Here is a 27,741-nt window from a genome sequence, read left to right as displayed (position 1 = left end):
CCCAGGTAGCAGCACCAGCAGGAGCAGGAGGCCAGCGGCACCATTTCCTCTTGATTGGGGTCTTGGTCATGGTGCCCACTGCTGCCCTTGTTAATAGCTGCTTTGGGGTCCCTCAGAAGCAGGGGTCTCTCCTCTGGGACTGACAATGGGGAAGGCCCAAAGGTGAGGAACCCTCTGGCCAGCGTAGGTTGATGAGTTTTGTTTTTTTGTTGTTTGTTTGTTTTTCTTTTTGAGTCACACCCGGCGATGCACAGGGGTCACTCCTGGCTCATGCACTCAGGAATTACTCCTGGCGGTGCTCAGGGGACCATATGGGATGCTGGGGATCAAACCCGGGTCATCCGCATTCAAGGCAAACGTCTACCCGCTGTGCTATCACTCCAGCCCCAGGTTGATGAGTTTTATTCCTTCTCTTTGCAGACTTTCCTGCCTGTGGTGCCCCATGCCCGTTCTTTCAGGCTGTTGCAGGGACCAGGCCGACCCTGGCCCTGCCCTCAGGCTCTTCATGGTCTGCTGTGGCAGAGAGAAATGGGGGTATAATGGAGAGTGGGTGGGTTTGGAGGTGCCTTGGCCTCAAGAAAAATGGCAGTGGGGAATGGTTCTGAAAATAGGATTGATCTGTGAATTGGTCCAAAGATCGTTGAGACTCACTTTTTTTTTTTTTTTTTTTTTTTTTAGCGGAGGGGGGCATACTGGCAGTGCTCAGGGCTTATTCCTGGCTCTGAACTCAGGGGTCATTCCTGGCAGTGTTCAGGGGACCATATTGGGTGCTGAAAACCAAATCCGGGTCAGTTGCATGCACGGCAAATGCTTTACCTGTTGTACCATGGCACTGACTCCTATAGAGGAAGCATCTGGACATGCAAGACATCTGGTTTCCTGCTCCATTCCCCGTGGTCCCCTGAGTACTACCTGGAGTGACACCCCCCCCCCACGCCCTTGCCCAGGGAAAAGTCCAAAAAGAACAATCACCCTGCACCCATATCCAATACAGAGTCCATATTTATTGACCTACTATGTGCTGGACAGTGTTCTAGGTGTGGAGGGAGGAGTGATGGACAAACAGAACAGATAGATCCAGTCCTTCTGGAAACTTCCGTGCACCAGCTAAGAGCAAAGGCATAGCAGCAGTGCTGGGTGAGAGCACATGGCCTCTGGGTGCCCTGGTGAAGGCAGAGTTGATGGGGTATCCCCAGACATTATTTTCCCATGGGTCAGAGGGCGTTGGCCAGGGCCCAGCCTGGCCTGGGTTCACAGGCTTATTCCTCTTCTCTGGTGTGAGACAGAGAGAAGAGTGGAGATGGTTTAGCCTGCCCCCTCCACCCCCACTCTCAAGCCACTGGGATTCCCCAGGGGAAGGGGTCTGGGCCTGAGCACTGGGTCCCCGGGAGGGCAGCATCAGCCCACAATGGGCTCAGGAAGAAGGTCCTGGTGCCTGGGGGTGGGGGGCTGGCTCTACTCTGGGAACAGTGTGTGGGGGACAGAGCCTTCCCCTCTGCAAGTATCCTTCTGAGACCCCTTTGTCCACCCCAGCAGTGGGAGGGGAAGGCTGCCACACCCCACATTCCCGGTGCCCCCAGCAGGCTGGGGGCCCCATCTCCCATCTGAACTACTCTGCCCCCTTCATGGGCCTGGCAGGACTCAGGCTGGACAGGCCGAGAGAGAGCAGAGGTGGGGGTGGGTGTGAGGTCACACACAGAGGTGTTGTGGCATGACTGCATGTGTGAGTGACCCCTCATGTTCAAATGCCCAGGGAGCATCTTTGTCACAACTGCTGCCCTGGGGCCGAGATCTTGCCACAGAGGAGTGGGTGTCTGCGGGAGCCCCCTGAGCACCACTGGGTGTATGTGACCCCTAAGCCAAACCCAAGCCAAACACGCAATGTTTGTTGCTACCCTAAAATGGTGATATTGGTGTGGGCCGGCTGAGAGGCCGTGTGTGACACTCGTGCAGCTAGAGAAGGCGCATGGGGCTCAGAGGCGTGGAGGGAAGGAATGAGCTTTCCTGCGTGCTGGATTTCACTTCCTCCTCTGACAGCTGTGAGTGAGGTGAGGTGAGGGCCTGATGAGAGCTGGTTTGCTCAGAAGGAAACTGAAGCCCAGAGAGGGTCTGTCACAGGTCAGTGTCACAGTAAAGATGTGGCTTGAATCCCCATCTCTTCCTGTCCAACCCCGCAGGATTCACGGCAATAGTGACTGTCTTTCTGGCATCCCCCGCCTCACATCAGAGCGTTTCCTTGTTCTGGTGGGTTTGGGAAGTTTCTGGTAGGTGTTGGAATGGGAGAAGAGGGCATGAGGGAGCTCTGCTGCTGACCATTCCTTACTGCCGGCTTCATCCTGTATCACATACTTGAGGAGAGGAAAAAGGAAGAGAAAGAGATACTGGCATGTCCCTGTCACTTGCGTGTACCATGGCTGGGTCCTGGGTCATTAGGTTTAACTGAACATCCGGAATAATTTGGTCTAAGAGTTTAATTTTATGGGTTTGGGGGTGATGGGGATGGGGAAGGTTGGGGAGCAAGGCCCAGAGTGTGGCGCTCTTGTCCAAAGCCAGGTTTTTTCAGGGCCCTGAGCCCACTCGGAGCCATGCTGGTGCTGACGCACCTGGTTGGAGGCACTGGCCCCTTCTCAGGGGATGCTTTGAGCCCTGGCTGCCTCTGAGATCTTTGTGGTCCCCCAGGGCACCCCTTGTGGCCAAGTCATCTGTTTCCCCTTGTTCTCAGGGTGAACAGGGCAAGAATGAAGAGTGCCTGGGGGAGTGCACTCTGGACTGGGCGTGACTAAGAATAGGACGTGGTGGCTATTTTCTGGCAGGCCCAGGATTGGGCATGGGCCCTGAGGATGCCCCTGAGGATGCCCAGAGCAGCAGCATGGCACTTGGACAGGTGAACCGTGGAGGGCGAGGAGGAGCAGGCCGGGTGGAGAGTAACTAGGAGGAGCCGCTTGAGGAGGGAAAGCAGTGGGGCTCAGTGCTGGTGGGGGTGCTAGGTTAAGGACAGCTGTGTATCTCCAAGTCGGTCCCCCCCCCCCCCAGTCGGCTTCCCTGCCCCGGTGCGGGGCTGGCTCGCATTTGCATAGCATTAATTAGCAAGAGCGTCTAATTAGGACACCCATCACAGAGCCACAGGATTAAGCTGATACTGAAAACCAATCTCTGTTGGAGCCTGGCCATGAAATTGCAGGAAAAGTTCACCTTATTCAACAGAAAAGATTTTCAAATCGATTATTTCCCATCCCAAATGCACACAGGGTAGTGAGGTCGGAGAGGCACGTCAGATCTTAATTCAGGAAACGCGAACCTTGGAATGTGTGCCCTCATGTGGGCTCCAGCCAGTGGCAAAAATCACAAATGGGCCACATATGTGTGTACATATGTGTGCACATGCACACACACACGCACACACATGCACATGCACTCACATGCACACATGCTCTTCTTGGGCATTGTGTGATTGGGAAGGCATTAACCCCCACCACCTTCCCTTGATTAAAGGGAGTATTTCACATTGGTTCTGTGCCCTTCTGGGGCTCTGCCTGCAAGCCTACTTTCCAGTGTTTCAAAGCCGAAAACACATTTAGAACTTCAAAGTCTCCTGGAAGATCTACCGTAATCATTACAATTCTGAGAGCTACAAGGCAGGCCAGGAGAGCAATTGATACGGCTGGCTCAGAAGCCGGAGCTCTCCATCTCCGTGACGAGGCGCCTCGAGGGAGGAAGGGCTTCGAGCAGCTCTGGGGAGCCTCGCTGCAGCCTGGGAGCGGGCTCACGGGGGGCTGGGGCCTCAGGATTTAGTGAAGGCCAGGCTGCTTCAGATTCCGATTCTGCTGCTGACTGGGCTTCTCCCCGGACAAGTTATATAAGATGCCCAGGCTCAGTGGCCTGCTCGGTGGAATAGACTCGAAGTGGTCGCAGTGGCATTAGGTGCCCATGACGGTGCTTGGTGACCTGCTGTGAGAGCCAAGTGACACCCCTGACCCGGGCTGACTCCCCCCTGTGCCCCTGTGGGCATCTCCTCTGCACTCAGACCCCTGGTGGGACAGGAACTACGTGCAGAGGGGAGGCGTGGGGTAGAGGGTCATCCTGCATGTGCCACACTTGAGACCCATTTGGAAAAGTCCCTTTGTCTTTTTGGTTCTCAGTGTCTCTGGAAAGTGGAGCCAGGAAGACAGGGGAGGCCAGAAGTTGGGGGTCAGGCCTAGTCTGGGACCAGCAACAGCTGGTGCTCACTAACTTGGGTTCACAGTCAGGGGTCTGCTCTTCTGTGGTTTCAAGAAGCGCTTGTTAAGCATCTCCCGGCACTTGGCCGTGGGCTGGAGTGGACAGAGTGGTTCTTAGAAGTCTCCAGTCTGGGTTGTAGCGATAGCACAGTGGGAAGGGCATTTGCCTTGCATGCCGCCAACCTGGCTTCGATTCCCAGCATCCCATATGGTTCTCTGAGCACTGCAGGTAGTAACTCCTGAGTGCAGAGCCAGGAGTAACCCCTGTGTATCACCAGAAGGTGCATATGGGCCAGTGGTCACCCTTGCTGGCCTGTGTGCCACTGGGTCATGGGTTCTGTACGCATCTATGTGAACTCTTTTTTTGTTTAACAGGCCAGTTTTACATGGCAACACAATCTTTTGCAGTTCCATTGTAGAAACTGTATTCTTGGAACCAGGGAAATGGCTGGGCGGTGAGCACATGTTTATCACGTGTGAGGCCCTGAGTCTGATGCCTGGCACCTCAGTCCCTTGCCCCTGTGTGAAGCACCTCATGTCCCCAGCACGGATGCGGACTACAGTCCTGATGTCCCCTAGAAAACTTATATTCTCATTGTAGGAATTTGGGTTAAACACAAAGAAAAGCTATTCTAAGAAAAATGCCCTAGTACCTTGGGATAGCTGAGATGTTTCCGTTTTCTATTTGTTTGTTTGAGTTTTGGTTTCTGGGCCACACCTGCGGTGCTCAGGGCTTACTCCTGGCTATGTGCTCACAGGTCACTTCAGGCAGGGTTCAGGGGTCACTCCTAGTACAGTTCAGGGGACTGTGCAATGCTGGGGATAGAACTTGGATTTTCTGCAGGCAAAACATCAGTTTTTCATTTTTTTTAATATTAAAAGATTATTTTAAAAGTAAATTCATTGGAACTCCATTACATGTACAGTGTGGGGGCTGAGCTTTTTGCTGGGTACCTTGCCATGAGCCTTTCCTTATAGCCTCAGCCATGCTCTACAGAAAGGTTTTCTAGGGTTACAGAGTGTTCTGAATTTACTCAACTACTCTGATATTTTTTTGACATTTAGGGGAAAATGGCTTTAAAAAGTGACTCCTGTTGGCTTGGGATATAATTTATGATTGTTCTCGTGTTCCCAGGATGATGACTCTGTGATGGAAATGTTCTGAGGTGCAGGGGAGGAGGGTTGACGGGATGACCACAACCCCCAGTCCTGTGGGTGCCTGGGCAGGTCCCGGTGGGGGCCTCCCGACTCTCCACCCCCCACGCCTGTGTGCGCTGTGACAGCTGATTGAAAGCCCTGGGTTGGTGCTGACTCCCGAGAAAGCACACCAATTTCAGGTTTCATCGGAGTTCAGGCAGCAAAGATGAGATGGTTGCTTTGCACATGGCAAGCACCTCATCTTTCACCCAGGTTCGATCCCCAGCACCCCATATGGTCCCATGAGCCCCGCTAAGAGTAATCTCTGAGCACAGAGCCAGGAGTAAGCCCTGAACACTGTCACGATGGCCCCCAAGCCAAAAATCAAACCAAACCAAACAACAACAACCAAAAACCACCCCCACACCCCAAACAGCCTAATTTAACCAATAGCCATTGATTCTAAGCCAGTGAGTCTTCTTTGGCAAGTTTTTGCTTACTAAAAGTAGGTGACAGGAGCTGGAGAAATAGTACAATGGATAGGAGCTTGCCTTCCATGTAGCCAACATGGGTTCGATGCTCTGCACCACCTCATATGGTTCCCCAAACACTGCCAGGAATGACCCCTAAGCACAGAGTCAGGATTAAGATCTGAGCCAGTGTGACGCATAAACAAAACAACCCCCCCTGCCCCGCCCTTCAAAAAAACCCAAAAAAGTGGTTGATGGTTGCATGTGATGGGGAGGTGGGGGTATCTGTGGAGTAGAGGTTGACTCCCTAATCCAGTTGCCGCTGACCCAGGATGCAGCTCTGGCCCAATCCAAGCAGCCAGGTGGGAAATCTTCGAGCTTTCAAACAAAACAAAACAAAACAAAAAACTGAGGTGAGGACACAGCACCTGGCCCCTTTCCCATCACCTCTTTCTCTGAGAATGATGCACACAGGCTGGGAATCTGATTTCAGTTCATTTCTGCTCCAGAGAAACCGATTAGAGGTTGAAATGAACAGCTGATCCCAGACCCTTCCGCCTTGGGGAGGCTGATACTCCCCAGATGCTTTCAGACCCTCTGGAGAAGAAAGTCATGGTCATTTCTGGCTCAGAATGCGCTGTGAGCTGTCCTGAGTTGATATCTATCTGCCTGCAGGGAGCTCGTGTTAACCAGAAACAGGATGTGAGTCCCTGGGTCACGCCTGGCTCCCTTTGGTGTCCTCTTGGTTGGTGGATTACATGGAATTTCAAAGGTTGGGGACTTCTCAGGGGATGAGACTGTCTTTTCTTCGTTGTATGGAGAGTGGCTCAGTTTAGGTGTCTGCATCCCTGAAGGCTAAGTTGGTGATGGCAGAGTGACCGTCAGGAGATGTAGAGTGTGACAGGGAATCAAGGAAACCTGAGGTCTGGGCATTTCGGGATGAGAACCTTTCCCCACAGCTGGATGAGCCCTACAATGTAGAAATCTGGGTTTGTGTCAGAGCCAGGGCGGGCTCTTCTGTGAACAGGCCCCTGCAGCATGGATCTCTATGAGGGAAGTCTTCTAACTCAAGAGATGAGGGAGGTTGAAAGGGCCACGAAAGAAAGAGAATGGGGGCTGGAGCCATAGCACAGCAGGGAGGACTCTTGCCTTGCACTTGACTGACCCGGGTTTGATCCCTGGCATCCCATGTGCTCCCTGAGCCCACCATGAGTGATCTCTGAGGACAGACCCAGGTGCCAGCCCTGAGCATCACCAGATGTGGTCCAAAAAAAAAAAAAAAGAGGCTTGCTCTTCAAACCATATTTGCTCTTGAATGTGTATCTCACTTGCCTATTTCTAGATCCATCGTTCCTCTTGAATATGTATTTCTTTCCTTCTCTCTCACATCTTTCTAAGAAAGTTTCATTCAGTAAAAGCCATCTTGCTTCACTGAAAAAAGAAAGAGGGGATGAGCCAGTGACTCATTATCTTTCTCTTGACTCTCTGCAAGTGACCCCGACTGAGAGCTCTGAGCGTCAGAGCACTGAGCGTCAGCCCCCAGGTACAATGGTGTTTTGGCTTTCTGTGGTCCCAGCTGGCAAAGGGTGGTTAAGAGCATTTGAATGTTCGGAAGTTGGGGTTGGAGGCAAGCCGCCATATTGGAATGCACCCCTGCACGTCTGGCCCCTGTTATCTCGTGGAGCTTTCTTGGACTCTGGTGTCTCCAACCCTTGTCCCTGCTCTCCTGCAGGTGTCACTGGGTCATTTGTCACATCCTCCCTTGGGGAATCTTCCCATGACTACTTCCACGAGTTCTTCTGTTTCTACTCTTTCTCTCTGGAGAGCCCTCAGGGCTGTGGACAGTGCTCTGGCAAGGCTCAGAGGTTCAGCTTTGAACTTGGGCACTGACCACTCACCCCACCCCCTGTGACCCCCTGTTTCCATATCTATAAGACTGCAACAGAGACCTCACGAAGTCAAGCCTCCTTTCGGCAGGGTACTAAGGTTGGAGCCCCGAAAGGTGGGCCCAGGGTCCTGTGGCCAGTAGGTGGGACCAGGCCTGTCTCCTGGGCTCCTGCAGCTACCTGGGGCTGGAAGGCTCGGGAACCCTGAGGCCCACCCCCTCTCCCATCCTCGGCAGGGCCCTTCTCCAGCCCTGCCCTCTCTGTTCTGTGTTCAGTCATTTCCATGCGGTCACCCTCCCGTGTCCTTCCCCTCCTGCCCTTGGCCTGAGCCAGGTGCTTTGGTTGCTGGAGGAGCTACTTTGTCACAAGGGCCAGGCCCTCAGGCACCGCCTGGCTTAGGTGGGTTAAGAGAAGGGACAGACCCCGGTGGCACAGTGTTGACGCCCAATCCTAGGAACATGCACCCGAGGAACGTGTTCTGTGCCTCAGGGCCATGGAATCCCCTTCCAAACTGCCCGGCCCCTCCCAAGGAGAGCACACACAGTGCCCTGCGCTCAGGCAGGCTTCATTCCAGGATACAAACACGGTTCAACCCTGGGAGCAGAGCTGGGGGTGCTGCCGAGACAGAGGGCTTCCTGCTCAGCCGCCCCCTGGGCTCAGCCCACCTGCCCTGCTTGCCTGCGCTCACAGTAAAGTGAGATGCTCGGCCATAGCCCCCCTAATCCTCTTTCTGTTTCTCCTGCAGGATTCCATGTTTTCCTTGGCCCTGAAATGCCTTATCAGTCTGTCCACCATCATCCTTCTGGGGTTGATCATCGCCTACCACACCCGTGAGGTCCAGGTAGGTGTCCCGGCTCTCCCCACCGGTGGCTGCTCATTCCGGTGCCCTGCTCACGGCGTGCTCATCCCACCGGGGCTGCTCACCACACACACCACACACTATACACACACCACACACCATACACACCACACCACATACACCACATGCCATATACACACCACACACCACATACCACACACACATACCACACACACCATACATCACATAACCACACACCATACACACCACACACCACACACCACACACCATACACAAACCATACACCATAAACACACCACACATACCATACACAAACCACAAACCACAAACCATAAACACAACACACACCATAAACACATCACAACATCACAAACCACATGCCACACACAACACACACTATATACATACCACACACACCACACCCATATACAAACCACATACCATAAACATACCACACACCACATATACCACATATCACATACACCACATACCATATACATCATACACCACATACCTCACACACCACACATCACATATACCACACACCACATACCACACACACATACCACACACCATACATCACATAACCACGCACCATACACACCACACACCATACACACACCACACACCACACACCGTACACAAACCATATACCATAAACACACCACACACACCATATACAAACCACACACCATAAACACATCACAAACCACATACCACACACACCACACACCATATACATACCACACGTACTACACCCAAACACAAACCACACACCATAAACACACCACACACACAGCACATATATCACATATACCATACACGATATACACCCCCACACATCACACATGCCACACAAACATTCATAAAGCACATATTATGCACACCGCACCACACACACACACACACACACACACACACACACCCACACTCCCCCATTCTGTCCTCTGGGTGCTGTTCGCAGATGCCTGAGATGGGGCGTCTTCTGGTTGAGAGCCTTGTGGGGCAGGATGTGGGTCGTGAGTCTGCTCTGTGGCTGTAGGACCATTGTGTTGTCATCTCCACAGGGACGGGGGAGCTTGTGGAGGCCAATGTAGCTGTGTTGTTGGGGGTCCCTCTTCTGGACCTGCATTTGGCTCTAGACTTGGCCTTTTTGGGTTGCTTGGCTGTGGATCTCTGGTCCTCTCTGCCGTGGACATCTGACCTGCCATGAGCTGACCCTCCCATGAACTGGCCGTGGTGTTGGTGACTCAGGTTGCTGTGTTTTGGGGGCATGACTACACTGGCGGGCTGGGAGGTCTCCTCCCAGAGAAGGGCATTGCTTTCTGTAAGGGCCGCAGGGATGACAGAGAAAGATCCAGATGGTTGGGCAGCTACTGCTGCGGGATTCGACTCGGCCCAGGTACTATGCTGGGGTGTGCATGCCTGGATGCCGTGTCCCCGACACCCCAAAGTAGCTTCCCCCACAGAGCCTGGCCTGGAGAAAGAGGTACATTTTCACCCGGACCCACGCCCGTCAGCCCCAGCAAGTAGCTGGGGCACCGGAGGAGGAGCTGTGATGCCTCTAAGGAGTAACTGGTCACATCCAGTCCCCTCCACCCGCCTCGGGGCTCCTGTGTGCTCTAAAGGGAGCTGAGATTACTTGATGTCACCTCCGCTGAGCAGAGGGTCTCATGGGGGACAGAGCACAAGGGCAGATCAGACGCTCTGAGCCAGCCCGAGGGAGCAGTGGTGTGGTGGGGAGTTCAGCTCTCTCACACATGCGGGGCTCCCTGAGCCTGGGCCCTGTCCAGTCAGGGGGGGGGGGGTGAAGATGCTGCCCCCCTCTGTGCTCTTGGTTCTTGTTCTCTCCCTGGGGCCTGCAGTCGTGGTGGGTGGGCAGCTGCTGTGCGTGAGCTCAGGGCCCTGTTTCCTGGGCTCTGAGTAGCAGAGAGGCTGCCCTGGGTGAGAAGGGACAGAGTGGGGGGGGGGGGGCAGGTACTAGTCCTGCTCGGTGAGTGACCCTGGGCCAGCCATGACTCTGTGGGGTCAGGCTCCCGTGGGCGGAGTAGGAGCGCTTCCCTGCCTGGCTGTGCACCCGAGAGGACGGAGAACAGCCCGAGTGAGAGCAGCTGTTACCGGGAGAGAGAGCTTGAAGCCTTTCCCGTCCCCTCTGACCCCCGTGTGCAGCTGGGCCTCGTCCTGTGTGAGCCGGCCCAGCAGATGGCCCCCGTCACACCCGGCGCTCCCGGCAGGCGCTGGGCCTCCTTCCTGCTGTGGCCAGCCCTGGCGCCCATCCAGCCTGCAGGAAGAGCCGTGCCCTGGTGCTCTCATGCCTCCGACCTCCCCAGCAAGTGGCTTCTGCAGGGCTGGGGCAGAAATGCGGGACGGGCACTGAGGCTTGCTGCTGGCATCTTCTGTGGCCCTCCTGCTGTTCCTCTGGGTGCACGTCCTCATCCACCTTCATGTCCAGGACCCATCAGGGTGACAAAGAGGAGGGTTTGCAGTCTGTATTCTGAATGCACAAATGTCAGTGTCTGCCATCCGATCACCAGCTTAGCTCCATAGCCTGTTTTCTCATCTGTTGACCCTGTGCCCTAAGGCCCTAATTCTGTGCTTGTTTGATTTGACTACTTGGATGGTGTGTGTGTGTGTGTGTGTGTGTGTGTGTGTGTGTGTGTGTGAGAGAAAGAGAGTGTATGTGTGTGAGTGTGTGTGTGAGAGTGTATGTGTATGTGAATGTGTAAGTGTGAGAGTGTGAATGTGTGTGAGTATGTATATGTGTGTGTGAATATGTGTGAGAGTATGTATGTGTGAGTTTGTGAGTATGTGAGTATGAGAGTGTGTGAGTGTATGAGTGTGTTTGTGTGTGAGTGTATGTGAGAGTGTGAGTGTGTGAGTATGTATGTGAGTGTGGGTTGTGTGTATGTGAGTGTGAGTGTGTGCGAGTGTGTGTGTGTGTGTGTGTATGTGTGATGGTTTTACTGAGGCTCCTCAGTGTGGAAGGAGGCATTAACTTATTCAGAAGCAAGACTTTGATACCCTCTTCCTAGTCTGTGCTGTGCAGCGGGCTGGACTCGGGGATGACCCAACCCCTCTGTGGGCTCATGTCAGGGGCTTGTGTTAGGGGTGTGGCCTCCACCTTCCTCATCCAAATCACTTGCTGGTCATGCAGCTAAATGTCTGAGGGGCTGACCATGTCTCTCTCCATCTGCCACCCCCCTCCTCTCAGCCCCAGGCCTGGCCCAGTGCTCATACAAGGCAGGAGGGAGCTTCTAGAAGATTGTCCTTATGTGTGAGTTTGGACAGCTTGTGTTTTTAAAAAGGAGAATTCAGAGACATAATCGGGTCACTCCCAGCCAAGCTCTGATTTCTGGTTGTGGGGCTTCAGGCTTAGCCGTTGTCAAGGGCGACAGACGTGCCTCATCCCATCCTTATAGCTCTGTGGGCCAGCCCGAGGCAGACGAACAAAGGGATTGTATGTCCTGAGGGTGATCTGAGCTCCTGGAGAGTCTGCCTTCCACTGAGGGCAGCAGCCCTGGAGGTCCCACAGCCCTGGTCACTTCTTGTCAGTGAAGGGGGCGCTGTGACAGCAAGGACAGCTGGACAGTTTGCAGCATGGGGCCCTCAGAAGCTGCACTTCTGTTACCTCAGCCGGACCTTACAGAAAGAATCCGTATGACGGACTGAGGAGCAGTGGGGGCCTGGGCTGAAGGTCAGACCAGAGGTGACAGGGATGGTGCTGGAGGCTCATGGAAGCCTCGGGGTGGTGGTGGCGGGGCAGTAACAGTGAACATCAGAACCATTAACATCAACACCATTGTAGCCACCTCACCTGCATTCTAAATTAAAAAATTTAAAAATAAGAATGAAATGAAAACAACAGCCAGTACATTTTGTTTATCTACCAAGGCTTTGAGAAACCTCCACTCCCTTAGCGAGACCTCCTACTCCTGGGGTCTGATAATCCCAAGAACTCCCAGATGGGCGTGGAGCTCTTGCAGTCGGCTCACAGTGTAGATGCCATCTACAAGGACACAATCAGCACACAAAACACCTGGCTCACCATCGCTCCCCAGAATCTCCCCTCCCACACTCTTGATTGTCCAGATCCCTCATCCTTCCATTTATCCACCCATCCATCCATCATTCCATCTGTTGGTCCACCCACCCACCCACCCATCCATCCATTCACCCTTCCATCCTTTCATTCAATCTATTTTTTTATTCATCTATCCATCCTCCCATCCACTTCCTTCCTCCCCCTCTGTGTTTGGTGAGGGTTTGTCTGTAGAGCTGGAGCTGGGCCCTGTTCTGGGCTAGAGATCCCAAAGTCCCTTTGCTTCTCCAGGGAGCTGCCAGCCTTCATTGATTCTCTGGCTCTAATTAATGTCCCTGCTGTCATCCCGGAAGGCAGGAAGGCAGGAGGCTGAGGACACAGGCATTAGAGTCTCCTGACTTAGCTTCACATCATGATCTTTGTCATGTCCCTTTTTGGTGTCCTTTAGCAAGTTACTTAATCTCTCTTATAATTACTTTTTTTTCCTTGGCAGTATGAGCCTGATAAGAATACTCACTTCAAAGAATTGTGCAGATCCAATGAGATGCATTAACAGAGCATTTTTTTTTTACCACATCCAGCGATGCTCAGGGGTGACTCCTGGCTCTGCACCCAGGGATCACACCTGGCTGGCTCAAGGGACCATATGGGGTGCTGGGGATTGAACCTGAGTTGGCAGTGTGCAAGGCAAATGTCCTACCCACTGCACTATCGCTCTGACCCCAGTGACAGAGCTTGCGTTTGCTTAGCAGATGGGAAGGGTAGCTCAGGCAGAGATGAAAAACGAGTCTCTGAGACAGAACCGGCAGGTGCCTGGAGAAGGGCAGGGGTGGACAGGGTGTAGTCCCCCCGGGGAGGTGGATGGAAGGACAGCTGCCCCAGGGAAGGCAACGGTGGGAGTAATAGATGGAATGGAGCTGGGGAGAGAGGGTGGGCATGCAGCTCTCCAGCTACAGAAAGGAAAATGGTTGAAGGACCAACTTTGGCTGTAGGAAGAGAAGCCAGAACATGTGATCATGGTGCGGGATGAGGGGGGCAGTGACCCCCTGAACCAGTGCAAGACAAAGGCAGGGTGGAAGGCGGGGGCTGGCCAGAGAGATGTTAGGCCCAGTGGACAGGCCTGGGACAGGGGCGTGGTGTGTGGGTGAGGGAACCACCCTTCCTGGGTTGTTCAGGTGTGTGAACAGCTTTGCTCAAGACTGAAGCCAGGAGGGGGAGGGGAGGGAGGGACATGGTCCCTTTAGGTGAGCTTCCGGTTTGGGGTGTGTGGGTGTCAGGGATCTCCCCAGAGGTGCTTCCCTGGAGGAGGAAGGGTGTTTGCCAAGGTGTGGGGACAATCAGGGCGACAGAGGAGATTGGGGAGGCCACGTCAGAGCCAGGCCAGAACGAGCCGGTCTGGGAGTAGGGACCACACTGCTGGTCCTTTGCACAATCTCTGGAGGGGCAGCCACCCGTGTGACCCACTGTCTGTCAGGAGGGGCTGGGGAAGGGAGAGAAGAAAGGACGGGGTCAGCAGGAGACTAGGGAGAAGCACCCGGGCAGGTGGGAGGTGCAGAGAGCACAGGCCCGGGGCCCAGCAGCGCCCAAGTCCTCCAGGTCCCTGCGGGGAGCTGAGGACAGCCCAGCTTTTCCCTGTCTGGTCTGTGGAGGGGAGCTGCAGAGGAAACCCATTCCCATCTGCACTGGGCCATGATCGCCCAGAGGCGTCAGCACACCCACGGGTCAGACCCCATGTGTCCATTCTGCTGTTGTCTTGAGGCCACACCCAGCAGGGCTGGGCGATGGGCCACCAGCTCTGTGCTCAGGGCTCACTCTGGGGGCCACTGTGTCCTCAGACAAGCCTGCGCTCTGCCCGGGGTTGGGGGCTTCTTTTTGGCCTAGACATACCCCCCCCCCCACTCTATTTATTTGTTTGTTTTTGGTCTACACCCAATGGTGCTCAGGGCTGACTCCCAGCTTTGTGCTCAGGGGCCAGGCCTAGAGGTCCCCGGGGCACTGAATGTGGTGCCCGGGATCAAAACCGGGTTGGCTGTGTGTGAGACAAGCCCCTTCCCCATCATCCCCTCTCTCTGGCCCAGACACGCCCCACTCTTATGCAGGGGTGGGCGGGGGGCATCGAGTCCCTTAAGATCTGAGGTTGGCCGCCAGGAGCTGGCAAGTCTATTTCAGACTTGATAGAAGGTTAATGACAGTGCGAGGATACGGCTATCAGCCTCATGGATGTGAAACATAGGGGACCAATAAAAGGGGAGGCTTCTAATTTATTAGGTATGTAAGTGGATATTTTTATTAAATACCAGCAGAGTTCTCAGCTGACAGGGAAATTACTTCAAATTATAGGACATAAATTATATCCAAGTGGCTGCTCTGTTTCAATCAGGCTCACCACCCGTGCGTGATGGTCCCAGAGGCCGACGGAGCACCCGCCCATGTTCATATGGCTTGCTGCCGGGCAGGGTCGCTCCACAAACAGTCGCTGACATGGGGGGGAGTCACTGCCATGAGGGGTCGCAGACATGGAGTGGCTTCCCAGGGGTCACTACATGAGGGTCACTGCTATAGTTTGTTGATTGCCGTGAGGATCCTTGACATGGGGGTCATTACATGGGGTCACTACACAGGGTCACTACACAAGGGTCCCTGCCATGGGGTTCATGGCCTGGGAGGCTTGACTGCCATAGGGGTCACTGCCAGGGGGCCATTGCCATAGTGTCACTGCCACGGAACTCTGATGCAGACACTTAGGGCTGTCACCCCTGAGGGGGTTCTTGTTGGGGGAGTGGACAGGGCAGCCCCAGCTTGGGCTGGCTCTGCACAGTCCCCTCCTCCTCTGGAGAGAAAGGCTGGCTTTGGTCCCCTGTGGGGTTCAGCGGTGGTCTCAGGCCCGCTTTGTGTCAGGCGCTGGGAATCCAGAGGTGACCAGACCCTGTCTGTCCCTGCTGCCTCTGAAGCCCCCACACCCTGAACCTGGCCTGAGCACTGGGATGGGGGATGCATGTGGATCTGAGTGCCACAGATGCAGGACAGGTGGGCACTGGGGGCATTTCCCAGGGCGTCATTGCCTGGACCGGAGCTGCCCTGTGTGGCTCTGAGAAGCCCGTGGCAGAAGCTCACCTGTGAGCTGAACAGAACTGGGAGACCCCAGACAGACCTCAGACAGCTCCAAACCAGCACTTGGGCTGGTCTCGGGACCGAAGGGGCTTCTGGTTAGAGAGGCAACTTCTGCAGGACGGCCTCCTCTCAGGAGGAGGTTCAGCTCTGATGAACAGGCCACAACCTAGATGGAGAGGGGGAGAGTTCATGTTCTAGGGGACGGCTGGCCACCATGGGGTGCCTGCACCCCCGATGGCGCTCCTGGCAGGTGGGAAGGAAGGAAGGAAGGCAGTAGGAGGCGCTTGGCTTCAAGGACCCTGCAGTCCTCGTCAGACCCCCCAACACCCACTTCCAAGGCAGAGAGTCAGAGGCTGACGCCTTAGCAGCCGCCTTGGCGCCCTGGTGGCACCTCGGCTTGTCTAGTGCTCGGTCTTTTTTGGAGTGTTTTCACATCAACCATCAGACCTGCCCAGCTTCACCTCTGTGACTTTCAGGTTTCAGCTGGGAAAGTTTCTCAGGAGGCCCCACTCTGGGCGGGACAGGCTGCAGAGCCGACTGCAGAGACTGTCTCTGGTCTGTGAGCCTGTGTCCTGCCTGGCGGGGGGCACAGGTTGGAGAATCAGAGTAGAGGGTGGAGCCCAGAGCAGGTATTTGGTGTGTGTGTGTGTGTGTGTGTGTGTGTGTGTGTGTGTGTGTGTGGTGAGGGGGGAGTAGGAAAATCTGGGTCTCCTTACTCTAGGGAAGAGACAGAGTCTCTTTGAGGTCTATGGGGTAGCTCTCACTGGAGCCACAGCGTGGTCAATGGGTCCCAGGGGCCATGACGTGGTCAGTGGGTCCTGGGGGGGCCACGGTGTGGTCAGTGGGTTCCAGGGGCCACACAGCATGGTCAGTGGGTTCAGCTCAGGCTTTGCACAGGAGGCTGGATTCCATCACCGGCACCACACGAGCACCTTCAGGTGCGACCTCCAAGACTCCCAGTGCCCCCGGCTGTGGTCTAAATAAAGGAAAAGCAGCCCTGGCTTCTGTCCTGTGCATGTGTGCCCGAGTGTTAGGGGTCTTAATGGCCACCAGAGAGCTGGCAGGGTCGCCCCCTGGTTCTGATCCAGTCCCTCTCACTTGGGCTCTGTTCTGCCTCCGGCCCTGGATTGCCATGGTTACCACGCCAGGCGGGCAGTCCCTGTGTGACATTTTGCTTCTGTTTGCTAAATATTTAAACACTTGGGTTTAACCCCTTGTGCTCTGGGCAGGCTCCCCTGGCCTGGGCTGGCCTGCTGCTTCTCAGCTGCCCCCACCCACTTCCTGTTTTGTGTTTTGTCACTTGGAACTGCCCTGTGTGGCATTTCTCGACAGGGCGTGTACCGTCTGCGAACAGGTGCGAGAACCGCGGCCCCGGGCCCCCTCAGTCTCGCCCTGAGCTCCCGGGACAGTCCCCGACCACACGGGCCCGGAAGTCAGCCTGTCGGGTTCTGCTGGTTCCAGGAAAATGCTTTCCTGCCTGGTCTTCCAGAAGCATCTCGGCTTCAGGAGCCTAGGAGGGTAGGGGTGTCCTGAACCCTGACTGGGGTCAGAGGAGGAATCTGGGTGCATGCTGGGCAGAGGGTCCTCAGCTCCCTCCCCACCCCACCTACTGGTTCCAGGATGGGGGTTACGTTACCCGGGAAACTACACACCTCAGTGGCTGAGGCCCGCCTGTCAAGAAGCTTCTTCGAGAATCAGGGCTATAAGAAATCCATCAGCACAGGCAGCTGAGAGATGGGAGGGCACCCAGGGAGAATCATGGTGCCTGGACCAGCTCCAGGCTTCTCTCTACCCACCAGCCTCCAGGAGGTACAAGGAGCCTCAGGCCAGCTGTATCCCCACAGCCCAGCCCCTGGCCCAGCTACATCTCCCTCAGATGCAGCTTTTTTTTTTTAATCTGTTAAACAGATTGAACCGGTGATCTGGGATCTCTGGCTATACCCAGGGCTCTGTAACGTGAAAGGTGCTTGGGGTTATGTGGAGGAAGACAGGGAGAGAGGCCAGGAGAGGCACCTGGCCGCAAAGACAGTGTTGGCAGGACGGAGTTGCTCAGTCCATCCCTTCTTATCATCGTGCCTTTGTCCAGGAAGGGAGCTGCTGAGCCCCTCTGCCCCACCTCCCATGGTCATCTCAGACATGACACTGCCAACAGCCAAGGAGTCAGTTCTGACCTCTCTGGGTAGAAAGGGAACTCCTCTTACATGTCTTGCAAACGTCAACTGGTGAGATGTCAGGAGTGATCCTTGAACACAGAGCAGGAGTGAGCCCTGAGTGCACAGTCAGGAGTGAGCCCTGAGCACAGAGCCAAGAGTGAGCCCTGAGCACAGAGCCAAGAGTGAGACCTGAGCACAGAGCCAGGAGTGATCCCTGAGTGTAGAGCTTTTAGGGAATTGAAGTAAGTGAGCAAGTCCCCTTCCACAGTGCTCTCTCCTGGTCTCTTTCCCTGACACTCCCCCCTCCCCCTTCCCCGCCCCTCACCACCAGGATCTGGGGAGCAGGCACTGTGAAAACGGAGCAGCCCCTTCCTGGGCACCCCCGGGCTGGCATGGGGCCCACTCATACATTTGATGTATTCAGGGAGGTTCTCAGTGATGCTCCTCACTGCAGGCAGCAGTGCTCAGTGAGGGCTGGTCCCTCAGAGCCCCAGACAGTGCCACCAAGCGCTGCGCCTGGGCGTGCATGTCATGAAGGGGTCAGGCCAAGTTGCACCCACACCTGTGAGCTGCCACAAGCTCTGCCCGGAGAGCTATGGCTCATCTTTGTGGCTGCAAGGCCACAAAGTCAGTCACTGGAGAGGGGCAAGAGGTGAAAGTTAAGGAGTTTGATGATGGATTCTAAATCCCAGTGAGTCGACCAGGTATGGGGCAGGTGAAAAGTTCTGTACAATGTCTGGGGTGTGGAGGTGTGGGGGCTTCTCTCTGCTGCCTCCTGCTGGAATTCAACCCTTGCATTCTCCCACCAAGGCAATCCTGGGGTATTAATTTCCTGTTCAGCATGAGGATGGTAGAATTTTTCTGGCTTTTTTTTTTGGGTGGGGCACACCTGGCCATGCTCAGGGGTTACTCCTGGTGAGTTCAGAGGACCATATAGGGTGCCAGGGGTCAGCTGTGTGCAAGGCATGTGCCTTTCCTGCTGTCCCATCTTTCTACCTCATGAATGTTTCTTTTCTGAAGAGCAGAGAAATCATTGCTGATCCAATTCTCTGAAATTTTCCATGATCTGGAGAGAGGGTCCCTGGGCTTGGTTTTCCTTTGAATAAAAGAATTCAGGACAATTCATAGGTGGGTTCCCACTTCTTTGAACCCACAGCTTGTCCAAATTTTCTGAGAGGAAGGGAACATGTGCTTATGTGGTCAGGAGACTCCTGAGACCTCTCAGTTGTGATCATGTCATTACAAAAATTTTGGAGGGGATGGGACTCAACATATAATATAATACATTATAATATAAGCCACATGCCCTGCATATAGCTGATGGTGCTTTGAGCTCCGGCACCCCATACAGTTCCTAAAACTCTGCCAGGACTCTGCCAGGAGTGATCCCTGAGTGTAGAGCCAGGAATGATCCCTGAGCCCAGAGCCAGGAGTGATCCCTGAGTGCATAGCCAGGAGTGATCCCTGAGCTCAGAGCCAAGAGTTATCCCTGAGCACAGAGCCAGGAGTGATCCCTGAGTGCACAGTCAGGAGTGAGCCCTGAGCACAGAGCTAGGAGTGATCCCTGAGCATAGAGCCCGGAGTGATCCCTGAGTACCACTGGTGGGAAGTTATGATGCCCCCATTAAACTTAGCCTGTGATCTGTGGCCCCCAAACCAAAACCCAATATAGATATATATATCAAAAAAATAGATCCAGGGGCTGGAGAGATAGCACAGCAGGTAGGGCGTTTGCCTTGCACGCGGCCGACTTGGGTTCGATTCCCAGCATCCCCTATGGTCCCCTGAGCACCACCAGGAGTAACTCCTGAGTGCAGAGCCAGGAGTAACCCCTGTCCATCGCTGGGTGTGACCCCCCCAAAAAAAAGCCAAAAAAAAAAAAAAAGAGAGAGAGAGATCCAGGACCCCGAGCCTTGTGTGGCCACAGATCTCTGCCTCTGCCCTCTCATGCGTGGTGTAGCACTGTGCTGTGGTCTGCGGGTCCCCCTGCCCGCCCCCACACCCGTGGTGGAGGGCAGGGGTGGAGCAGACCCTGCTATGGCAGCTCGGGCTGTCGCAGTACTGCCCGCCGGGCTGTCATCCAAGAATTACTGCTCAGCCTCATGCCCCTCCCGGTGGCTCCCGGAGCCACGCCTGGGGGAGCCACGCTACTGGCCACAGCCACACGCGGGACCAGCAGTGGTGGTGGGGAGCCACTGTCAGGGCAGGGCAGTCCGGGCAGAGCTCAATGCCTTGGGGCAGTTGGGACAAGGAAGGGGTCCAGGACAGCATCCCTCACACCCACCTCCGTCAGGGCCCCCCAACCTGTGAAAGCAGGGAAGAGGGTTACCCTTCAAGGCTCTCCCCGCTGCCTTCTGCTAGAATGTACTGGAAACCTTGTTGACTTGGAAGCTAAGCAAGGCCCAGGGCGGTGGGGGTGTGGGAGGGCAGCGGGCAGGGCGGCATTCGTCTTCCTGGGGCGGCTGGAAATAGCAGCCATTCTCTACCTCCCCCGAGGACTGGACGGAGGGTGATTCATTCCGCAGCGCGGCTATCGAAGGCCTGCCTGCTCGGGGCCAGGCACGGAGGCTTGGCGAGGCCTCTGCCTTAAACGGGTTTGCGATCGATTGGGGAGATAAGCGGGCGCTGCTTGCTGCCTTGGCGGCCAAGTGCTGAGGGCCAAGGCCTGCAAGGACTCCCTGAGACGCAGGCCAGGGAGGCTGGGTTGGGGGGGGGACAGGAGGGCCAGGGAAACCGGGCAGGTGGCAGAGCTTTGGGGTATGTGTGTGTGTGGGGGGGGGCATGCAGTAGGGTCTCAGTCAAAGGGCAGGAGGAGAAGCGCGTATGAACGGGGAGCGGGTGGGGTTGCTCACTGGTGTAGCCACTATGGAAAACAATGTGAGGATCCTCAAAACATTAAAAATAGAATTACCATATGATCCAGCGATTCCACTTCTGGGAAAAAATCCAAGGGAAGCAAAATGCCAGCGTGAGAAGCTGCTCGGCCTCATGTTCTCAGCTGCAGGACTCCGGAGAGTGAGACACGGAGACGCCCCACGTGTCTGTGGACAGGTGGCCGGATGCAGGAGTGCGAGGGGGAATATTACTCAGTCATCAAGAACCGAGCAAACCCTACCCTACCCAACAACATGGGTGGAACTTCTCTCTCTCTCTCTCTCTCTCTCTCTGTCTCTGTCTCTGTCTCTGTCTCTGTCTCTCTCGCTCTCTCTTTTGCAGGGGTGAGACATACCCTGAGGTGCTTAGGACTGACTCATGGCTCTGTGCTCAGGGATCACTCCTGTTGGGGCACAGGGTCCCTATGGGGTGCCGGGGATTGAACCCAGGTCAACTGTGTACAAGGCCAACGCTCTCCCTGCTGTTCGATCTCTCTGGCCCCAAGGGCTTTGAAGGCTAAGAGCCTTCTTAGTCAGACAGAGCAAATATTATATGCTCTCACTGATATGTGTAAACTCTGGAAAAGGGAACAGATATGACGAACAGAGACGGGTGGGGGGGTGGGGGGGTTAAAGGGAGGGGCCAGAAGGTGCATTTCTAGCAAATAAGAGCCCCAAGTGTCGGGAGGTGGCCCAGGCCCAGGCGCAGATACTTTATGGATGAGAAGGTGGCTGTCAACCCAATGCATTGTGGCCACATCACTTGGTATAGGTAAATCAAGCCCTGCACATGCCTGACAGTGGCATGGCAGGGAAGCAGAAGACAGGAAGACGTGGGGGAGACAAGCTGGAGTGGGGTCAGGAGAGTGTCCAGGTTGCCACGGTCTGTTCACAGGGACTTGGTGTGGCCTTTGGCTGGGAGGAGCAGGGAAGAGGGGGACATGGTCCCAAGCTGCATTCACCAGCGTTTGAATTGACAAGAGGATGGGTAGGGAGTGAACTCAGGGTTCAGCATGTGCTTCGTGGGCAAAAGGCCCTGCTTGACACCCCCCCCCCCCCCCCCCCCCCCGCACCTCTGGGAGTTTCCCCAACACTGCTGTCGGTGCTCGAGAACCAAACTGACCTAAAAAAAAATAACACTGTAGCACTGTCCTCCCATTGTTCATCGATTTGCTTGAGTGGGTACCAGTAACGTCTCCATTGTGAGGCTTGTTGTTAGTGTTTCGATATGCCAAAAATCATAATAAAGAAAAGAATTAAGAAGTAATTAGTGATGCGTGCTGAAAGTAGACTATAGACCACGATGGTCATTCAATACCTCTGTTGCAAACCACGACACCCTAAAAGAAGGTAAAGGTAAAGGTAAAGGCCCTCCCGTTGTTCATCGATTTGCTCGAGCGGGCCCAGTAACGTCTCCATTGGAGACTTTGTTGTTACTGTGTCTGGCATATCGAATACGTCACGGGGAGCTTGCCAGGCTCTGCCGTGCGGGCGAGATACTCTCGGTAGCTTGCCGGGCTCTCCGAGAGGGGCGGAGGAATCGAACTCGGGTCGGCCATGTTGGTTGCGTGCAAGGCAAATGCCCTACCGCTGTGCTATCGCTCCAGCCCTAAAAGAAAGAGAGAGCAAAAGGGAATGCCCTGCCACAGAGGTGGGGTGGAGGGTGGGAGGGCCACTGGGATCATTGGTAGTGGAGAATGGGCACTGGTGGAGGGATGGGTACTTGATCGTTGTATAACTGAAACCCAAGCACGAAAGTTCATAAGTCTACAACTGTACCTCATGGTGTTTCACTAAAAAAAAAAAAAAAGTAATTAGTGTATTAGGGCCAGAGAGGTAGGAGCAAGGTGAGGCCCGGTCTAGCAAGTATCTGACTCTCGTTTGCTCCCTGGCACCACGTATGGTCCCCTGAGCGGGAGTGATCACCCCTGTCAGGAGTGATCTGAGCACAGAGCCAGGGTAAGTCCTGAGCGCCGCTGAGTGTGGCCCAGTCCCGTCTCCCCAAGGAATGACTATTTTCTCTTTGGGTTTTTGGACCACACCCAGTGGTGCTCGGCAGGGCCAGGGGTGCTTCACTCCTGCTCTTTCCTCAGCCTGCACCCATCAGCTTATGACCACGAGCTGGGCAGGCAGGTGGAGATGGGCCCCTATTTAGCCCCTTGACCGAGGGGCCTTGTAGGGACCCTCAGTGCAGACTGGACCGAAGGAGCCCAAGAAGTGTTCACTCCTGTGGTTCCCTGCTGCACCCCAGTTCAAGGGGCGCAGTGGGGGGACAGGCATGTGCCTCCTGCACTGTGGAGCCCAGGCCTATGAGGGCAATAGAACAGGAGCCTGGGGAGAGCCCGGAGGCCTGTGTCCAGCTTGACTCCGGGAGGCATTTAGCAGGACCCTGCACTGAGCATTGCAGTGACCTTTGGGCCTTATGGTTCTACTCTTATTGGCACCCCCACCCTTCACGCACAAATGCCCTCTCACCCCCCACCCCAGCCTGTCCCCAGAGGCCCAGGACATGGGGCTGCACCTCCTCCTGGCCTGGGACACAATCTGATCCTCCACAAGAGACTCTGCATCTGTCCTCGTCCCACGCAGGTCACCTGCATGGACCAGGTATCCTTCCAGGGCGCTGGGGGCGCTGCTGTTCCCCCAGGCCTGCTGCTACCCAGGGCTGCAGAGCTTCCTGGTCTGTCGTCGGCTGGGAAGATGCAGAGGGAGCAAAACCAGAGGGGACAGATGAGCTGCCCCTGGCTGTAGCCTGCAGGGACCCCTTTCTTGCTGTCTTTGCTCACTCTCTCCTCTCTCTCCCTTTCTCTCTTCCTCTCTCCCTCCCTTCCTCCCTCTCTCTCTCTCTCTCTCTCTCTCTCTCTCTCTCTCTCTGTGCTGTCTCTGTCTACCCAGCTCTCTCTTCTTCTCTTGCCTCTGTCTCCCTCCATGTCTCTTTCTCTCCTATCTGTCTCTGTCTGTCCGTCCCTCTCCGGCTTGATGACCAGCAGCTGCCTTGCCAGGGTCCCGCTGTCCCTGACTCCCGCTTCCCTCTCTTCTGCCTTTCCTCGCTGAATCAAGCGTGTGTGTGTGTGTGTGTGTATGTGTGTGTGTGTGTGTGTGTGTGTGTGTGTGTGTGTGACTTTCAAGCTGAATTAACAGGGCTGAGCCTTATAGTTGACACTGCCAGGTTCTGGGAACAGACAGAGGAGGACAATGAGGGACAGGAGCGCTTGTAGCCGAGAACATTCTGATCCAGTGTCCTTTCAGGATAAATTTAGTTCCCAGTCTGGTACGACATTCTAATTTAGTGGGAGCCCTCGGGCGGCCGCCGTGGGGAGTGGACGAGTCCTCTGTCAATTGCCCCGTGACCTCTGAGCTACTGGAAGCTGGAGGTTGTGCAGCAGTGGGGAAGGTGATGGGGCTGACCCGGGACTCGTTCCTGTGCATCTAAGCCCTCCCCTGCCCAGCCCTCCCAGGGACCTGCAGTTCTCTGTATCTTTGTGGTTGGTGTGTGTTGGTGTGGAACGTGGATTGAGTTGTGCGAACTGTGTGTTAAGTCAAGGATGACTGACACACCACGGGGACTTTATGACAAGACCATTGTGCTGAGCATGGGGCATTCTAGATTCACATCCAGAGTTTGTGTCTCAGCCCTGGGGGGACCTTGAGCAGATACTGACCTTCCAGGTTCTGAGTTTCCTCTGTCTAATGGGTTCTCAGTGCTCACAAGAGCATCATGGCATTGGCTATGAGGGTTGAGCAGAAGGGCCCACGGTGAGAGGCAGACAAGGAGCTCAGGGGGGCTGCCTCAGGTCCCTCCTTACCACAGTGAGCATCAAGGCAAGCCCATGTCCTCTTCCTCAGTGGCCCAATGGTCACTGACTCTGGAAGGTGACTACCTGTAGTAGGTTAATGAAGTAGGGGGGCTCTTGTTGACCGTTCCTTCCTATAAAAGGAGGATAAGGCTCATCCTCATCTAGCTTGTGTGAGAATTCAGGATGTATTCTATAGCCAAAGAATTTGTTCTTTTAGTGCATAGTTCTGCTGGCCCCTACTGGCCTCTCCAACACCGTGGACTAGAGTAGCCCTGCAGACACAGACCCTACTCAGTGCCATGCTGGGAGCTGAAAGTGTGTCCCTGGGCCTTGGGTTTTTGTTTTGGATTGGTTTTAGTTTTGGGGCACAGCCAATGGTGCTTAAGGCTCACTCCTGGCTCTGCACTCAGGGGACCATCTGTGGTGCCGGGAATGGGACTGGTTTGCCATGTGCAAGGCAAGTGACTTCTTCTTTGATTGCTGCAGCCTGCTCCCTGGTCTTGGGAGGGAGGCAAGAGGGACACTTAAATGGCAGGAGGAATCCAGCAGGTGAGCTTCATCCAGGTGGGGCTTCAGCAGGGCCAGGTGGAAAGCGTGTCCTGAGTTCTAAGCACAAATGAAGTCCGACTGGGCTCCGCCTCTTGGGCTCGCACTTGTGCCTGTGTCTGGAATCTCTAGTCAGCCCTTGAGAAGAGGCTCTTGGAGCGGATGCACTTTTCAGATATTCCTGGCTGGGTGGGGGCTGGGCAGCCCTGCGGGAGGGGGGCAAAGGGAACTGGGAGTGACTTAGAACCCTGGGTTGGCGCATATGATGCCCGAGCCCATGTGCTGCTTGTGCCCACGTGGCCGAGCACCTGTGCTGCCCGAGCCCATGTGTCGCCCACATCTCCCCTCTTGAGATGTGTATTTTCATGCTTTCGTGTTTAATGCTGCGATGTGTCTAGGGGCTCTCTCCGCTCTTGGAGAAGCCTGCGTTCTCTCTTGAGCACGTTATTTTCTCTCTCTCTCTCTCTCTCTCTCTCTCCCTCAAAAACTCTCCAAATAAAATCTATTTACTTAAAAAAAAATTCCACCCTGGATTGTAGAGACTGGGGTGGCCTTTAAACCTCCAAGATGGACGATGGCAAAGGCTCAAGGGACCGAGCCCAGGCTCCGTATCAGGGAGCCCTGCTCCATCCTTGACACCCCAGCATCCTCCAGCACTTCTGGATGAGGCCTCCTGAAAAAGAAAGGGAACAAAGGAAAAGGGAAGAGGGAATGAAGGGAGGACCACTCCCCCAAGCCTACTCCCCAGGGAGTAGCCACTGAGCACCATGGGGGTGCTCCAAAAGGGAGGCACCTCCCAGCCAGAGGAGCTGAGAAGGTCCCGAAGGAAAATGCCCAGGGAGGGATGAGTGCCCCAGGTGGGGCAGGCTCTTACGAGGGGCCCCGGGTGTTGGGTCTGGAACCCAATGCAGGCCTGATGCTTTTCAGTTCAGTCTTGCTGGTGCTGGGAGGCCCGGGTGGCCGTGGGGCCTTCGGAGCAAACTTGGGGCCTTGAGTTACCAGGCATGTGCGCCACCACTTAGAGCCTTGTCTGACGGCCCCAGAGGCTCTTTGGAGAGAAGCAAACAGCTGCCTGGGCGGCTGCCTCCTCCCACCCCCTCACTGGCTCCAGCTTGCTGGCTGGATGTTGGCCCAGGTTGCAGGCAGCTGCGGCGAATCCACCAGCTGAGGGAACAGCTGTGCACTGTCCCTGGGCCGCCATCCCCTGGCTTGCTTCCCGCCTCTGCTTAGTGGAACCCTTACGAAACAGGACTCAGCGCACCCGCTCTCTAAGAGGCTGATGTGCGCTCAGAGGAGGCTAGTCTGTCTGTCTGTCTAAGTGCGTAATCGCGCGAGGGGCAGCGAAGCCGGCTTCATTGGCAGCTCCTGTCTCTAGTGGGCAGATGTCGCTGTGCATGTGTATGTGCACATGTGAGTGTGTGTGCATGTGTTCATGTACAGGCGAGCACCTGTGTGCTTGGTGTGTGCATGAACACGTGCATGTGTATACATGTGAGTATGTGCATGCGAGTTTGCATGTGTGCAAGCATGTTTGCATGAGTGTGCATGTGCCTGCATGTGTGCGCACACGTGTGTTTGCATGTGTGTACGTATGTGCACGCCCGAGGAATGTCAGGGCCACATTGGAAGCTGAGAGTGGCATGACAGGTGTGGGCTGTCACCTGTGCCCTGGCTGTCCCTGCTGATTCACCTGCTCCAGGCCGCAGACCTTCCACAAACAGCCTGCCTGGGCCCAGGCAGGAGGTTCACAGTCCCTTAGGACCTGATTGGACACCCCTGGCCCAACCAGCTTACCGTGTTGGTGGTTGGAGCGGCCCTCCTGTGCCCAGTTGGTGGAAGTGTCTAGGGGAGACGCTGGGAAGGGAAGGAGAGCACTGGGCTCTTGATGGGGAGGACCTGGGGCATTTCTGTGCGGCTTCACAGGGTCTAAGGGCCTGAGCAAAGCCCCCAGCCCAGCCGGTGCAGCTGGAGCAGAGGCAGGTGAGGAAGAGAGCTCTGTCCTCCATCAAAGGGACTTGGCACGGCCTGGGGGAGCTGTGGGAGAGGCCTGAGTCCCAAGTCCTGCCCAGAATTAAAGGGCCTCTCTGGCTCCCCCCACATAGTGGTCAGAATTGCCCCTGGAAAAGGCTGCAGGGGTTAGCTGGACGGAGCCTCCAAGTGACAGGCAGAGGCAGCCACTGGGATCCCTGGGCTCCACCCGCGGGGGCCCCAAGCACGGCCCCAGGCAGCAGGCGGACCGTGTGCAAACTCAGGTGTCCGGGCTGCAAGTCTGCTTCCTTGCTCCCCTGAGCCTTCCTTTCACTCAGTGGTGTTCCAGGCTGGAGGTTCTGTCTCTTGCTCTCAGTTACAGATGTTGTGGCAGGTTGTTCTCCTAAGTGTGATGTTGAGAAGGTCATCCTGTCTCACCCTCCAGGGCTTTGAGATGGCACCAGGCCCCCAAGGGTGGCTGCACAGTGCTTTAGTGACAGCCGGGCCTGGGTCTCCCGCAGTTCCTAGGGGGTCAGCAGATCCAGCTCTGTAGACCGACAGTTGGCTGTCACCGGGGACTAGCCACATCTCCCTCTCTGCCTCAGTTTCTCCCTGTTATCCAGAGTCAGGTTAGGGCCTTCCTGAGGAGTAATGTCCATGGAGCGTGGGGCAGCACCGGGCACTGGCCTTGAGCTTCAGAGAGCAGCTGCTTCTGTCAGGCTGC

The 27,741-nt window shown here is 55.4% G+C and overlaps 1 protein-coding gene across 1 annotated transcript in view; it reads left to right on the top strand.

The window, feature by feature from the left end:
* Positions 1–27,741, top strand: part of KCNN3 (potassium calcium-activated channel subfamily N member 3) — a 149,480-nt gene that overhangs the window by 41,855 nt on the left and 79,884 nt on the right. Inside the window, exon 2 of the mRNA XM_056123658.1 lies at positions 8,456–8,551. Within this exon, the coding sequence (XP_055979633.1) occupies positions 8,456–8,551 (96 nt within the window). The remainder of the gene's footprint in view (positions 1–8,455; positions 8,552–27,741) is intronic.

This window comes from Sorex fumeus, unplaced genomic scaffold, assembly GCF_029834395.1.
Source record: "Sorex fumeus unplaced genomic scaffold, SorFum_2.1 ptg000047l, whole genome shotgun sequence".
Lineage (NCBI taxonomy): Eukaryota > Metazoa > Chordata > Mammalia > Eulipotyphla > Soricidae > Sorex > Sorex fumeus.
The sequence above is the reverse complement of the archived record's forward strand: the minus strand, read 5'-3'. Positions and strand labels throughout refer to the sequence as shown.